This window comes from Argiope bruennichi, chromosome X2 (genome assembly GCF_947563725.1).
Source record: "Argiope bruennichi chromosome X2, qqArgBrue1.1, whole genome shotgun sequence".
NCBI classification, from domain to species: Eukaryota; Metazoa; Arthropoda; class Arachnida; order Araneae; family Araneidae; genus Argiope; species Argiope bruennichi.
In genome coordinates, this window is record NC_079163.1 from 61,097,503 (window position 1) to 61,114,303 (window position 16,801).

General features: G+C 29.9%; 1 protein-coding gene across 2 annotated transcripts in view; it reads right to left on the bottom strand.

Moving 5' to 3' along the window:
* Positions 1-16,801, bottom strand: part of LOC129960473 (kinesin-like protein KIF28) — an 84,972-nt gene that overhangs the window by 24,882 nt on the left and 43,289 nt on the right. For both annotated transcript variants that reach the window (XM_056073936.1, XM_056073935.1), the window contains exons 7-15: positions 13,736-13,850; positions 8,280-8,391; positions 7,857-7,964; positions 6,436-6,566; positions 6,248-6,318; positions 6,111-6,171; positions 4,239-4,394; positions 1,476-1,606; positions 932-1,095 (exon numbers count right to left, since the gene is read on the bottom strand). In XM_056073936.1, the coding sequence (XP_055929911.1) occupies positions 932-1,095; positions 1,476-1,606; positions 4,239-4,394; positions 6,111-6,171; positions 6,248-6,318; positions 6,436-6,566; positions 7,857-7,964; positions 8,280-8,391; positions 13,736-13,850 (1,049 nt within the window). The remainder of the gene's footprint in view (positions 1-931; positions 1,096-1,475; positions 1,607-4,238; positions 4,395-6,110; positions 6,172-6,247; positions 6,319-6,435; positions 6,567-7,856; positions 7,965-8,279; positions 8,392-13,735; positions 13,851-16,801) is intronic.

The following is a 16,801-nucleotide window of genomic DNA, read 5'->3' on the forward strand; positions in this document are numbered from 1 at the left end:
AGAATTTAATATTCGGATAGATATATTATTTAAAATTTGGCAAAATAGAATAGTATCTAATCAATCTCATTTAAAATTTCATATCTGAAAATAAGCCCATTTCAAATAAACATGGGGTCAAATAAATATTGTTCTTCTCTTTAATACGCATTTCAAAATATAGTACACCCCCGAGTATCCGGTTCGCGACTATCCAGCTTACTTACTATCAGGCCTAATTTTCTTTTATCGAAATTAAATGAGGAAGGCAAGGTGTTACATTGGCAACATTACAAAGGTATTAGAAGCGGGCGTATGCTACGATCCTCCTACGTGTCGTGTGCAAAATACAAGTTGTGAAAGGAAAAGAGCAACTTTCTGCTGGTTTTTCATTGTTTCGTTAGTGTGTAACGGACTTCAGCTGTTGCCACTGTTCCTAATTATAACTGCGCTATACCTACAGCATTTGTAAATTGTTCTTGGCGTGTGTGTGTGTGTGCGTGTGTACTGCTTTTTGAAGTATACCACAGTGAAGATAACAGAATTTATATAAAAATATGAACACTTTATATCCTTTAACTTACTTTTCTCTAATAAATTCTTGAAACGTGCAGTGCAGTAGATAAACATATATAAACTACCAGGACAGAACCTTATATTTGAACTCAACACGTTACAGACTACTGCTTCTATGATTCATTGGGCCGTGGCTGCTTCACATTGAGATAAATGGAGGGCTTAGTACTCATTAAGAAGTAAGATAATACGTGTTATATCAGTGAGTTTTGATATAAAAACTTTGACTTCTGGTATTGGTTGGCAAAAAAATGAGTTCATAGAACTCTGGCTTGTCCGACTTTTTTTGTTATCCGGCCAACCCTTCCTCCACATTAGGCCGGATACTTGGGAGTGTACTGAACATCAATGGTTTTAATAAATTGAAGTGACTTACCTTGGCCCAAGAAGTTGTATATCAGCTTGGTCTGTTTTACCAACGATATTTTCTCCTGCCTTTAACAAATGAACAATTTTCCCAGATAGCATAGGATCAAAATTGAGGTTTGTGAAATGAGGTCTGACTTTCTTCTCTTTTTCTATTTTAGCTATATCCCATTCCTGCGAATGAAATTCATCAAAATTATTCTTGAAATATGAAAAATATTCTCATATTTTCTTTTTTATTAAAAATATTTCATATAAAACTCAATTTTTAAAAAAGAAAATCACTGTATATGTTGTTAATGCAATTAAGAAGTCATTGGAAAATCAATCATCAAATTGTATTAAAAATTACTTTGAGCTCAGTTTTTCACGAAGTTTATATTAGTTTCTATATTAAAAAGAATTTTTGCAAAAGGCATTTCTTACATAAAGTATTTTGACTTTGAATTGAAGACAAAATAAATCTTTATTTGTATTTACGCAATTAAAAAGAATGTATTTTTAGATTGAAAAGAAAGGATATTAAATTATTCTAAAATAAGACAAAAACTTACAAATCCTTTTTGTTGCCTGGCTAGTTTCAATTTATCATCATAAGACTGTTTCATCTGCATCAGATCCCGATCGTTTTCAGCCATTGCAGCATACATTTCTTCTTCCCACTTTTTTCGTAATTTTATTATCTCTAAAATGAAACGAAGAAAAATATGAAAATGAAACTGATTAAGAATGATTAATATGGGAAAAAAATATCTTCCTTAGCTCCTTATTAAATAAAATAAGATTAAAAAAATAATGTAAAATTTGATTTTACATACTTAGATGCTTATTTTAAACTTGTTTGACGTGAGGTATCCGACTAGGTTCGGAGACGAATTTTTTTTTTTTAATTTATTTAATTTTTATTTTATCTATATATAGCTCAAACTACATAAAATGTCACAGGCCACAAGATAAAAATTACTTTAATAAGTAAAAAAAATATGAGCATTTGAAATTGCAGCTAATGATTTTTTTGTCAAAATTTGTATATTTTTTGAACTTAAAGTGTCTGTAAAACATGTCTAAAAGAAGCTATCTTAAAATCCGCGAAAGGTTTTGGATGCATGCATACCAAATTTCATGAAATTGTATTGAATTGATTTTGAGATATCATGTTTCCCTTGAATCAATCACTTGAACTATTCATTCTTTAGGAAATGCATTTAGATATTCTATTTGTAAATTAGTTCATCCAAATGAACTGGAAACAAATGTACTTTTTACGCTTTCTAAACAGAAATGCCAAATATTAGCAAACTACGGCTGAGAGGTAGAAAATTAATATAAATATATCAAATATTATTTTAGAGAATTTTACGCTAAAAATAAAATAAATCACTCACTTTCGGTTAAAAATACCACTTTTACAGATTACAAACTACTGTATCTATAGTTCTATCTTACATATTTAAAAAGAAAGTCTGTTTTAGAATCTACGAAGTTTGAACTTTATTTTCAAACCATCAAAAAAAATTTTTTTAATTTTTCTGGAAAAGGCATTTTTGAAATTTAGTTGGATACGTTAAATAGCTAATACATTCCGAGCAGCATTTAAAAGTAATTAAAACCCAAAGCAAACTAATAATTTGGAAATTTTCATTAAGGTGTACGTACACACTAGAAGATTTTTTTAAAATTTTAATTTAAAAAATCCAATTTTTCACAGTAGGTCATTAATATATGTTTAAACTAATTTCAGTGAGAAAAACCATATTGCACTAATTATTAATTAATTAAATCATATTTAATGAGCTAATTAGCATATTTTTTGAAACATAAATTCAAATTTGTACAGACTCACAATTCTAGGTGAAAATTATGACTAATATTAGTCATCATGTTATCTGCCTCAATCAAGTTATAAAAATATATAATTGTCTTTAACAATTTTTTCATCAACGATGAATAGAAAAAGCGAGATTTTTTCTGTAATTTTAACTTTTAAATAGCTATTAAAAATTTATTTCTATAAATATAGTTTTTATTGAGGCACAAAACATCCACTGTTTCATACAGATTATTTTGAAAATTAAATAATTGTATTTGGTTAATTTCCTGTTGAGTTACGATTGTTTGAATGAAACAACATAGTGGAAAAATATTATTCTTCATAAAATAAGTTTTAAAAAGACCGAAACTAGAGTTTTTAGTGAAAATACCTTAAGAAAAATAATTATAACTCGAGAAATATTCTGAATATTGACTAGATCTTGGTATCGTTTGAAAGCTAAAGACTCAGAGAACATTTTCAAGCAATAAAAAATATTCGATATTTTGAACAATTTTCGAAGTTTCAAGTGAGAACATACACCTTAAACATTATTCGAATAAGTTTAAGATTTCCTGAACTGAATAATAAGCCATTTCCTATAAAAAGTAATATTTCATTTAATCTATAAAGCTTTTTCAATCAGAAATAAAAATTTAAAAAGGCTCCTTCGTCTAGTTTTAGCTTTATTTTATATGCTTCTGAAAATTTATCCATTGAAGGCAAAAACTTTCGAAATCTCTAGTATGTATGAAAAATTAAAACAATAAATTAGAAAATGAAATATTCATTAATCCTTGTTTGAACGATTTTTTTCTTTTTTGTGTGAAATAAATCAGGGTGATATAGTTCATGCTCTAGAAAGAAGGGAAAATGTATAAAAAATCCTAGTATAAATACATAATATAAACTAATTAAAAAACATTATGATGGAAATATCCACTCATTATTCTCCACTAATATGTTTCTCCACTCGTTACTGCTTTTATTAGCAAAACAAATCTCAGATTAGTTATAAAAATTATTCAAGAAATCGTACATTTATTTCTTCCAACCACAACAAACAGCAGAATGACAAGTTCAAAAACCTTAAAATGACTGTGACATTGGATTATTTTGACATCCAGTTACGTTCCTTACTACGCAATAGTCCTGAAAAAAATTGCCAGAAGTAACTAATTTGCAGTATACCCGTTTTGAGTACAATTTTTTGTTCACTAAATGTTATGATGGAAATTTCCCTCATCATGCAAAGAAGGGTTAATGACAATTAATATAATTAAATTTCAAATCAACCTTCATAGAAATTCCATGAAATGTTTTCAGTAAGATATTTTGTTTACTATTTTTCCGACAAACCATTGTGAGCATTGCTTTTTCCTGTCCCTTTTCAAATTCAAGAAGGCCAACCGAAACATAAAGGATAAAATATTGTTATTTTTTTTCACCGATAGAAATTTCAGACGAATTAGAATGGTAAGCTTTCATTCGAAAGTTCATACACTACCTTCATCTGACATTCCTGGTTGCAAAGGAACGTCTATCGCTCCTTTATCCAGCATGCGTTTGAGACGTTCGTTTTCCTGCCGCAATTCTTTGATGAGCTTTTCCGTAGGATCTTCGTTTACGATGGCAACCGTTTTGATTTGTTTCGCTCGATCAGCTGTAAAATAAATTTAGAAATGGAAGATTGTCCTCACTGTTTCTAGTGCATATGAAAAGTAATGATAAAAGATAATTAAATGGGATGGTAAAAACTGATTCTTCTGAGTAACAACAAAGTTTTGTATAATATCGAAAATATTCTTCCGTCTTCACAGTCCTTTCACAATATTAATATCAGTATAAGTCACTTATGCCATTATAAAATGTCCTAAAACATTTGCATCTGATGCCAATTAGTACAGCACACTCCCGAGTATCCGGCTCCCGAGTATCTGGCTTCCTTACTATCCAGCCTAGTTTTCTTTAATCATAATGAAATGTGGAAGGCAAGGCTTTGCATTGACAACATTACCAAGGCATTGGAAGCAGGCGTCTGCGACGATATTCCTACGTGTCCTGCAAAATACAAGTTGTGACAGAAAAAAAGCAGTGTGCTGCTGATTATTCATTGTTTCGTCAATGTGTAACGGATCTCAATTGTTGCTGCTGTCCCTGATTATAACTGCACAGTGCGTACAATATTAGTAAATTGTTCTTGGGGTATGCTTAATATTTTTAAATGTACTACGATGAAGATTTCGATATGGGCGATAATCGAAAAAAATTGTAGTGAATATGAAGGAGAAATCACGTTCTTTACAGCAACTAGATTTGGTGTAACAGAAAAAGATATGACTTCGGAGTTAGGAGATAAGAAAAGTACAGTTGGGGACTGGTAAAAGATGGGGAAGAAATTGAAAAGTGGCGTTTTACCCAAGCTAGTAGAATAAAAGTAAGAAAAACCATTCACATTCTATGTGGCTTGAGATAAACGGAGGGCTTAGTACTCAATAAGAAGTGAGGAAATACATATTGTAACAGTGTGCTTCGATATAAAAACTTTGTCTGATGGTATTGGTAGGCAAAGAAATGAGTTTATTGAAATACGGCCTGTCCGGCTTTTTTGTTATCTGGCCTATCCTTCCGCCACATTAAACCGAATACTCGGGAGTGTACTGCATATATTTTTTAATCTATCTATATTTTATTGAAAAGAATGTAAATAATTCAATTCACAAAACTTTGCACACAGAAATTTAATTATTAAAAAAAAACCTAACAGAAGACTGTTGGTTTAAATAACTATTTAATTTATTTTCTTGCAAATACAAATTAGTTTCTAGGAGGCAATTCAAAAAGTTTTTCAGTATTAAAATATTTAGGCTTCTCTTGCCAAACTTCATTGTTTGTAAAGAATGTTACAGGTTAAGAAAAATTCTTGGATAAGGATTTGAAATGAAAATCCAGATCGATTGTAATAAGTACCATTGATAGCCAAATTCTGTATTTATGCAGATTTATTGTTTATTAAATAAATTTCAAGATGTTCATGAAAAAACTAAACTCAGCAATAAATTGCAACAAAATCTAAGCTCCTTTCTTATTAAAAAATTACAAAGTTATGCCTAATGAAAAGGTTAAGGATTTTCTTCCAAAAGCTTTATCATCGTAGGAATTACCAGATAATATTATGGTACAAACAATGACCTCATTAAACTTTAGTTATTCGCCTCAGTTTTTACTGAAAAGTGTTAGACAAATTTTCTAAGGTAAATTTTGTAATGTAATGCGGCTGCAACGAGCCGTGTACCAGCTAGTAATAAATAAAAATCCATTCTAAATTAAGAATACAAAGTAAGTAGTATTTGTGATGCTAAAATTGTATAAGGCTTACCATAACGAAGCGTAGATAGAGTTTCTTCGTAGTTGATATCCGCAGGACTGATAGCTGCGATCTAGAAATATAATTTCTATTGAAAAAAGAATAAATATGAAATGTAAACAGAAAATAACATTTTTACTGAAAATTACCATTATTGTTCTGCTGTTACCTCCCAAAGCATTCATTAAAAGTCGTGTCAGTACTGAATCTCTGAATGGTACTAGGAAAAAGAATTGACAGTTTTATTTTGAAATATTCACAAGGAAAGATAATTCTTGGAAATTGATTTCATCCAATAATCTTGTAAGGCTATAATAAATTCACTTCATTTGTATACCTCTTGAATTCCTTCCCATCGCTCTCTCTGCTAAAGCGTGTATACAGTTTCCTAAGCAGGACAGAGACTGGTTGATGGCGGCTCCTTCTTTCAGCCTATCTCCCGTAGCACCGGTATTGGAAGCTCGCTCACTGAAATAAATGAAAAAATATGTGATTTGTAAGAGTTCCATCTATTTGAAAAAAAACAGATTGAAAACAAGAATGATTTAGCTTTCCATAAATTAATATCAGATTGGTTTATTTATAAAAATATACCAAAAAATCGCCATGAATTTAAATGTAAAAACAAATCACTGAAAAGAGAAAAAATGCCATCAAAACCTCAGATTTACTAACGAGATAAAAATTATATGCTTTTTATAATCCTGAAAATCTTAATTTTCTGGAGATAAGAATATTCCAATCACAGGTTATACAAAATTTTCTTAAAGGAATTTTGGATACGCAGTGGGATAGACTGAGAAATATGTAAAATATTATTTTAAGAAAATTCATTAATTACAAAGATTTTAGAAGATCAAATTCAAAGAATTAAATAGTATCTGAACATCAAAAGAAACTAGAACAGAAGTTAGAACAGAATGAAAGGATTACAAAGCGTGCGTTTTTGTTGTTTGTAGGAAGTTGTTTCAAATTTCTACTCGGAAAGCATAAAATTTTGGGAGATTTATCTCTGAGGAATCCTTTATCTTCAACAAATTATTCTTCAAAAACAAAGCAAATGAATAAAATTCGGGATAAAAGATGAACAGAGAAAGCAACGATAGAGTTTTTGGATTTGTGTCTCATGACTGTTCATTTACAGAAAATATCAAACATCTTTGACCCTGATAGTATGTGGGCGCCGTATGTGGACGGACGCAATGGTCAACAATACTTTTTTAAAACAATTTATGAGTTTTTTCAGATTTATTTATTATGTTTCTTGCTCAAAAAAAAATGTTTGTTACAGAGAAAAAAAATTTTATACGCATTCTGAATTATCCTTAATATTCTATTTTTCATTTCAGCGTTAATATCTGAGGAATCCTTTATCTTCAACAAATTATTCCTCAAAAACAAAGCAGATGTATAAAATGCATGATAAAAGATGAACATAGAAAGCGACGATGGAGTTTTTGGATGAATTGTACATAATGTCCCATGACAGTTCCTTTACAGAAGATATCAAACATCTTTGACACTGATAGTATGTGGACGCAATGATATTTTTCATAGCGTCCACATACAGACCACTACTTCATAATGATGATGATCAACGATACTTTTTTAAACAATTTATGAGATTTATTTCTTATATTTCTTGCTCAAAAAATGTATGTGACAGATAAAAGTTTTTTTTTTACACGCCTTCTGAATTATCTTTAATATTCTATTTTTCATTTCTTTTAATAGTAGTATTTTTTTCATAGTTCTTACCTTCCAGCTAAATCCACTAAATGAACAATTGAACTTTTCGCCGTTTCCTGCCCATTGCTTTTCCGGGATTTTTGCGTGAGATGGATTCCAACGATTGTGTGAGCTCGACTGTAAATAAATCAGCACATAAATAGTTTCAGCATGAGTACATCATAATTAAAATATTGCTGAGAGACTTAAGAATTAAAAAAAAGCTATTATTAAATATTGCTATATAAATGTTTTCAGCATGGCAAAGGATCAAGAATAGAAGAACCCTTGGTTTAGGTCATCAGAAATGAATAAACAAATACATTTCTGGTATCAGTGTGGAAACTCAACTTTTAGAGCAATGATGCAATTAATTTCATTTGATCTATTAAAAGAAAATAGAAACGTTATTTATAACGTATTTTTTATTAAATAATAAATATTTGTTTATACCTGCTGGTCGCATTCATGTTTGTTGAAGCAATACTTCTGTTAGTTGTACCTTCATTTAACTTACGTTCGATTTCTTTGTAGCTAGTAACCAATGCCATCTGCAATCCTTCAGCTGAAAGACGAAAAAATGTTTCAATGAGCTTCAGTGATAATTAAAATATGCACAACTGGTTAAACGACACGTTACAAATGTATATTTCATAAACAGAAAATATACGTGAGACTTTTTCAGTACGTCATTTATCTTTGGTACAGATTCATTCCATTTCGATGTAAATCTTTATAGCGTCACATATATTCGAAATTACATCACCGAGTCTAAACATCCAGCAAATATATCTGTCATTTTTTAATTTCTTCAAAAAAAAAATATTTTTTTCCACAAACCAAAGAGCAGGATCTCATTTGAGATATCCCCGCCAGGTGTAAAACAGATAATTGGCAGATACAGTGGAAAGGAAATTTGAACAAACAAATGTCGAGGCTGGCTACTCTAAGTTTATTTATTTATTTTGTATAGAAAAATTATTCAAAAAAATAAATAACTTTCATTATGGTCCTCTTTCTTTTCAAAAGTATTAAAAATCATCGGAAATTGAAGTACTCCAGTATATGTCTTCATGACAATAGATAAATTTTATGGATATAAATTCAATTCACATCATGAATTGTAATAGATCTAGTAGAATTTGCGAAGTATAGTCTTAGATAAAATTAATTTGTCCTGTTCAATTTAATTCATGGGATTTAATTCGAAACCAAAAGGCAATCCAAACAAAATAAAGATTTCTGTAATTAAAATGAAAGATTTGATTTGATTTAGTGGAGTTTAGCGGCGTAAAAACCATTCTCGATTATGTTCCTCCAAACTTATGGTATGAATTAAAACTTTGTATTATAAACTCTTATCATTTGTCATGCCTTGTCAATGTTTATGGTATATGATAAAAAGCAGTAAAAAAAAACTTTAAAAGTGAAGTATTTTTAATTAGATCAAATGGTAAAAACCAATCATTTTTAAGAAAGTAAAAAGATGTGAGTGATTAATTTTGTGAAAAATGTCTTTTAAAATGTTTGTCTTTTAAAGACTGAAAGCACCGGATGTGTTCTGAAATAAATGCGCTGCATATTTAAAAGATGTTTAAAATGTTGATAACATATTTTAAAATATTATTGTTTAAAAAATTTCCATAAATATTATCAGGTTTAAAAAATTAATTTGATGCAAAGTATTAATTTATGTACATCATTACAGCATGTAAAATGCATCTAATCTATATTTCAGAAAAGAAAACAAAAGAGAGAGAAAAAGGAAAAAAAAAGGCACTAGCTCCCTCAGATCTCTAAGATCAATTTTACTTCAGGCTGCTAAAGTGGAAGAAGAATTATACTATTATCCTTTAAAGAGAAAAAAAATGTTTATTTTCTTTGTAGTTACAATTAATGAGGATTATACCTTATTTCATCATTGAAAACTGAATCTACTCAACACTATAAGCGATAATTTCCCAACGTACTATTCTTCTTAAGAAAAAAAGTTCCCACTCAATTATCACACAATCACATTATCAATCCCATCAATTAAACAAGATATTTCATGCTGCCATGCTCTAAGCACGATCCTAGCAGAATGCTTTTTTGAAAAGAAAGAAAAAATATTTTAAATTTAAAATAAAACGTTTGAAAATGGCAAAGGTAAACAAATATATTTTTTGCAGATTTTTGAAAACTAAAACATAAATTTCCACATTTCTCTAAAGATAAAATTTTCGTACTTAGAATTGTCACAGAGAATAAGTCTGTTAAAAAAAAGAATCAAATGAAACTATTTTAGAATGTTCTGAAAAAAATTCTGAAATTAATAAATCAAATATTTGGGTGAAACCACCTACATAAAGTTCTTCAAAAAATTCAAATTTTCAATGATCCAGAAAAATTCGAATCGAGTCATGAATAAGCAATCAATCTATGAAAAGCAGCCATCTCTGGAAACCTCAAAATTATTTCTCCTTGGAGAGCTGATTCTGACGAGATCTCTTCTTTGGAGAAAATATCAATTAATGAAACCTTTTTGGAAACATATCACTGCAACAGTGCAGTTATTTCCATTGTGAATTGTTTCTCTTTGAGAGAATGTGAGAAATAAAACCAATGCCCATGCTCCTTTTATTCAAACTTGTTGGAAATTCCAGTTCTATGAACTGTTTTCAAGAATAAAGATACCTTTGTCAATGGCGTTAAATCAAAAAGATGCCATTGACATCAAACATTTGTATCAATCCATCAAACATTTATATCAATCAACATTTATATCAAAAATTTTCTTTTATTTCTGAGACATAATGTGCCCTTCTATTTTGTAATATCTTGATCCTGAAAGATCAAATAACAGAGTAGCATAACAAAACAATTCTTTTATTTATAGTCTTATGTTAATTGGTGGCAGCGGTAAAGGATCAGAACTTGTCGCAGTATCTATCATTAGATAACTGGACTTGCGTTTCGGACCCAGAAGATTTCTAGTCTGATAAATCTCTAAAGTACCTACGGACCGCCAGATGTGGATCCTTTTTACTAATAGAGTCATTGTGTGTGGTCATTTTTTGTATCCAGGTGAAAAGCCACAGATGTGTGTCTCGTCGTTTCAAATAGATCCATCATGTCTACAAGGGAGAAGAATGTCTAAACATCCAGATGTTAAAACTTTTTCCCTTATGAAGGAACTTCTCAAATCTGCAAGAAACGATCAATCACCAGCAACCGTTGTCATTAAGTGTCGAAGTCAGGTGGACTTTAGCCAGTGTTAGCTATGAATTGATTATAATTAGCATGTGTTTGGGTAAGGTGAGCTACAAAGATGGATCCTGAACAGACATTTCCACGATCTACTGGAGACCATTGAGGAAGCATTGATGAACAGCTATTGGGTGATAGGGAACTCAAGTTCACCAATGAGAAAATCAAAGACGGAGATCTAATGGAAATAAAATGTGGTATTTTTGTTTTGAGAGGAGGAAGAAGAGAGGAGAGCAGTGAGAAGCGTCGAAGGAGAATTCGGAAAGACGTCGGTGTCCGAAGAAGTTGCTCCTGATTTTGTGAGAAGCTATTAATTTGCTTTAAAACCACATATTTTCATTTAATATATATTTGCATTTAGTTTGTTTGGTATGTGCCAACCACTTGTCAATAATTTTTTTCAATTTATGAATTGTAAAGAACAGCTTTAAAAAAGCTGTTTTAGAACATAAAAAGTTGTTACTTTTTCAAAAGAATACTCTATATAATCATCAACAAACCAATAATCATTTTGGAATATAACAAAATATATTACAACCAACCATCTTGCAACATAATTGACTATATCATACAAATTTTACAAAAATTTGTCTTTAAATCTATACTATTTCTCCATTTACTTTATCTATACTACATTTGAAATTATTTCGTTGTATTTTTGCATATAGAATATTTATTTTATTTTATGGCCTTTGACAAAAACACTTTTCAAATTTTATGCATGTTTAATAACCAGTACCGTTTTCATAGAATCTTGTGATAGAAAAGTTCTGTTGCCATATGAGGTTTGTAGAAGGGGAAATTGTAATAATTTCAATTTATTCGCTTTCTTAAAATTAATAATTTTATAATCACTTAAATTAAAATTTCACTTTTAACTTCTGAGCTGTACAATTTTTTTTTTTTTTTTTTTTTTTTTCGTTTTTGTTTCTCCCGCTTTTTAGAGTCTACATGCAACATCACCAAAACTCTTGCTCAACCAAATTGTCGGGAAATTCCATTTTGAACTTATATAAGCTCATAATAGCTTCCCATGCTTTTTCCTGCCTCTCTATTCGGAGAGTATCGCTCCATTGTCATGAATGCTAATGAAGAACTTCAATGGCACTTATAAAAATTGCAAGATAGTCATGAAGAAGAATGAATCTTTCATTTCATTCATCTCCTGCTGTTTTCCTACAATGAATATTATATCATGCATCCAATAATTAGAATTACATTTTATTCTTATATGATCAATGATAATTTAAGCAGGAAAAAAAATAAGTGATTATTCAGGAAGAGTTATTGCAAAAAATATAATTATCATTAGATGTTTGGTTATTTCAAAGTGGTGATTTTTATAATTTCCTTATTTTTAATGTTGACTGACATTATATGTCTCACTATATAGTAAATGATTATGAAATCAATAAATGGACTATACCATGAAACCGAATAACTACGTATTTTAATCCGAAATTCGATACTAAGCCAATCTAAGTTTGTACGTCGACGAACAACACATGACAAGCTTTATTTTATACAACTCTTGATAATTTTACTGAGTTGATACAGTTTGGAACTCGCATTTTTTAACGCAGAATTCAATACTTTCATTACTAATTAAAAGATTCATTAAGGCTTCAGTATTTCAACAATGAGCTGAATGAGAGAATGTTCTTTCATAAAATTAGCATCGATTAGAAACAATCAAGTTTGCACTCATCCAATGGATTAGTTTCTTTAACTATTCCAACTCGACCGTGCCATGAAAAATGCCTTTTTTTTTAATCATTATTGCCTCTGTTGCAATACAATGTAAATGAAAAACTTTTTTTCATATTCCACTGTTTTTTTTCTTTCCCTTCTCTGATCTCTGATCACATATCAAGAGGAAAACATAGTAAGGAAATTTGCTAGACAAAAATTCCTCGTGGACTAGGTAGATTTGTTTTGTGTTCAAATTATTTCCCCTCTAATTTCATAAGGATTTTACTTAAAAAGATGCAAAAGAATGTAATTGACGAGAGGTTAAAAAAGCAGATTTAGTTCTAAAATTTAGAATTTCTACGATAAATGCGAGATTTTTAATAATAGGGTTTTTTTTAAATAGCAGGGTTGCATTGCATTGTTGCTTTTGTAAAGTTATGAAATTATAGATTAATGCTAAATTTATTAATATTTATATAATTTATTAAATATATTTTCCTCTTGATATTGCAAGGGTTAAAAAGATGCTTTAAAAAATTTTTATATCTTGTAATAGCGTTAATTATAGTGATATTTTAATGTTGTTTTTGTATTTTTTCAGAGATAAGATTTGGAGCTCTATATGTTTGCAATTCTAAATATCTTCTTTCAAATAGAACATTGATGCAATAATAATAATAATCTTTAGTTGTGTACTTAAGTTTTCTAAAAAATTTTGTTCCAAGAACGAAATTTCTGTAAGGGAGACAAACGGCTTATAGAACGTAGGATGATAATTTTATGAGAAATTTCCGATTGCTCACTCCTTTTTTTAAACTGTGGTGAAAGCTTATAAGCCAGTTAACAGCTACGCTACCCGAGCAATTGCTTTTGTATCGTGGTCATGTTACTGGACTGCGAACGACAAGATCCCAGGTTCTACCCTCGCTCATTCCAATCCGCCACAAAACGATACAAATTAATCTTACCATAAAATCCCTTCTTTGGGTGTTCCCGGACTTTCAAGCCTCTTTTCCGGTCCCCGGTTGGATTCAGCAGGTCTCTCACTATTTCGTTGTAAATTTCTAACATGCTCAGTCGAACCTGTCAATACAAAAATAAATTCAGATTTTAAAAATGTGCATTTAAGGTAAGTGTAATATTCCATTCTTTATTTATGTCATCGCATTAAATAGCTAATTCGAAAATATAGAAAGAGACTACTAAAACGAGGATCTTTCTTCTTTCCCTTCTTTATTAAATAGAGAAACCAGTGGGAGTGGTCTTTCCAGAACTTTCTCGCATGCTCTCTAATGAACTTGTCATGCCAGAGAATGCTTAGCGTATATTAATTACTAAATATTAACCTTTGGCTTGAATTTATCATTTTTACTGAATCTATTGCGTCATCCTTGGCGAGGTTTTGGCGATTAATCCTTGGCATGTGCTAATAATATCCAAAAATGGAATTTGTGTTTTAGTCACCTTTTTCTCAACTGATTGAACTAAAAATTTAGCGCAAAACAAACTGCACTTATAGTCACAAATTCCCATACCAAATTTGATGTATTTAAGTCACTGCGTTTCTTAATTATCACGTTTACTTATTTCTGAAAGTACAGACCGACAGATAGTCAATCCATCGTTGAATTTGGCTCAAAATTTGACAAGTATCTACACTATAGATATTAAATCTATGTACCGAATTTTATCTATATAGCTCTCTTCGTTTTGAAATTATCGAGTTCATTTATATTCGAAAAGCCGAACTTCCTCTGAACAGATTTTACTCAAAATTTGATTGAAATCTGTGAATTTGGTGCAAAGACTGTACACCAAATTTCAACCGTCTAACTCAAATAACTTTTGAGTTATTTTTATCACAGACAAACAGACGGACATTTTTCAAAAATGTGTTTTTCGAACTTAGGATGGTCTAAAACACGGAGATTCGTCAAAATCTCGAATTCGAATTTTTTTACGATTACTATACTTTCTCTATACTATCTATACTAGATACGCGGGAAAGTAAAAAAAAGGAAAAGGCAGGCATTTGTAGAACATAAATTCAGAGAACACTGCAACTTTAATTTATATATAATAGATATACAGAGTATTTTTATATAAAAAAAACTGGCACTGCACAACGATGCCTGTATCTGGATCTATCAGCCGGCAATGACAAAATTTGGTATAGGGGCTACTAAAAATATAGGGAAAAAAATTTAGAAAAATATTAGTTTCAAAAGTAGTTGATAGAATAAAATACGAAGATGATTACAAAAAAAAAAAAAAAACAGGTAAAATTCAACCAGCAAATTCCCTATTTGTTGAACTAGTAGACAGCAGCTGTTTAGTTCAAACTATAAAGATTAAGCTTTGAAGATTCCAAGTATTAGTTGATTTCAACGAGAGGCTCACATACGTTCTCTATACGTACACACAAAAATGACGTTTGTATTCTTCCACAACTAGACAGGCATTACGATTACATACAGCAGAAATGGGCAACATATCTAAACGTTCTTTGTTACCGAAATATCTCATTATTTTAGAAAACAAATCAGTGTGAGAAAAGAATTTTGTTTTTTTGTTCGATATTCCAGTATTTCTCTGAGATATCTTAAATGTTCAGTATCTTTTCCCCTCTTTATTAAATCGACGTTACAATGGTTGACCAATGAAAGTTAACAATGTTATGCGTGATTAGCAAATTTCTTTGAAGTCATGATGATTGGATGATGTACTACAAGACAAATATTTAAAAATAACAGTTTTTCGATGGCATTTCTTAAATAAAAGTTTCTTTCTTAGATTAATCCTTCTAAATTTCAAAATACGCACATCTCTACAAATTTTGTACATAGAGACATGAAACTTTATGTGTACATCGATGGATGTAAGAGAAACATTTAACGAAATGAAATTTTTGCTCTTTGGGGCCTATAAAAATTCATTTCTAAAGCTTTTTACTATCATCCTCAATAAAAGCGAAAACGCTTTCATAGAATTTACCACTTAATGATATTTTGTAATTGGAAGTATATGTCTAATTGCAATATTTAAAGAAATAAAAGCTTCTTTCATTTTTGAGATAATATGATGACCTTTAGCATTAAGTTATTTCCCGAAAATTAAAAATTTGATGCCCTAGTGTTGTTTTAATTTTAAAAAAATAGATTGTACAAAATTTCATTTGAATCAGACAGCTACGAAGCAACCTTCAAACACATTGAAATTGGAACAATTCTTGAAACAATATGAAAAATTTAAAAATATTAAGTTTTCTTAATAACGCAAATTTTTCCCACAGAATCAAAAAGCCGAGTTGATAATAAGTTGAAAATATATGTATGTCCTTATGGTCCCTCTTTCCTGCTTTCCCATTCCGTTCTCTATACTGCCCTCGCCATGACTTTGACAAAAACGTCTTAACAAAAGTTTAAAATTGGATTATTTCTTTGAAGTTATGAAAAATAAAAATCATTAAAAAACTTCTATACCGGCCTTTTTAAATCATGTTTTACATATATTCCATAAAGAATGTTCCTAAAAGAATTTAAAAAAGCACCATTACTTTGAAACAATATAGCAGAGTTTAACAATTATAAAATACTTTCTTTTAAGCTCTTCAAACAAAAATTATACTTGTTGCAAAGTTCTTTTATTTTCTTTCATTTGCTTATATCCCCGCCGAAACAAAACAAATTATGTTTTGTTCTTGCATGCAAATAAATATTCCTTATTTACTATTCATGTGAAAGAAGGAAGCTAAAACTATAAAGCGTCATATTTGTGTTAATAATACAAAATTCTGATATTAAAAAGTTTTGCGGTAATTATGTTGAAAAGTAATCACCATATTCGAAGAAGGATGATCCATCACTTTATGGTAACATTGACTTTATATTTATTATTCATTCGGAGGAATACGACACGAAACATTCATTAATATAAAATAAACTTCTCTTGAAGTTTGCTACAAATGACTAATAAAGTGGTTGTTATGGGCGATGGAAATTCTCTGAAAGGTTATTTCAAGTAAAACTGAGATA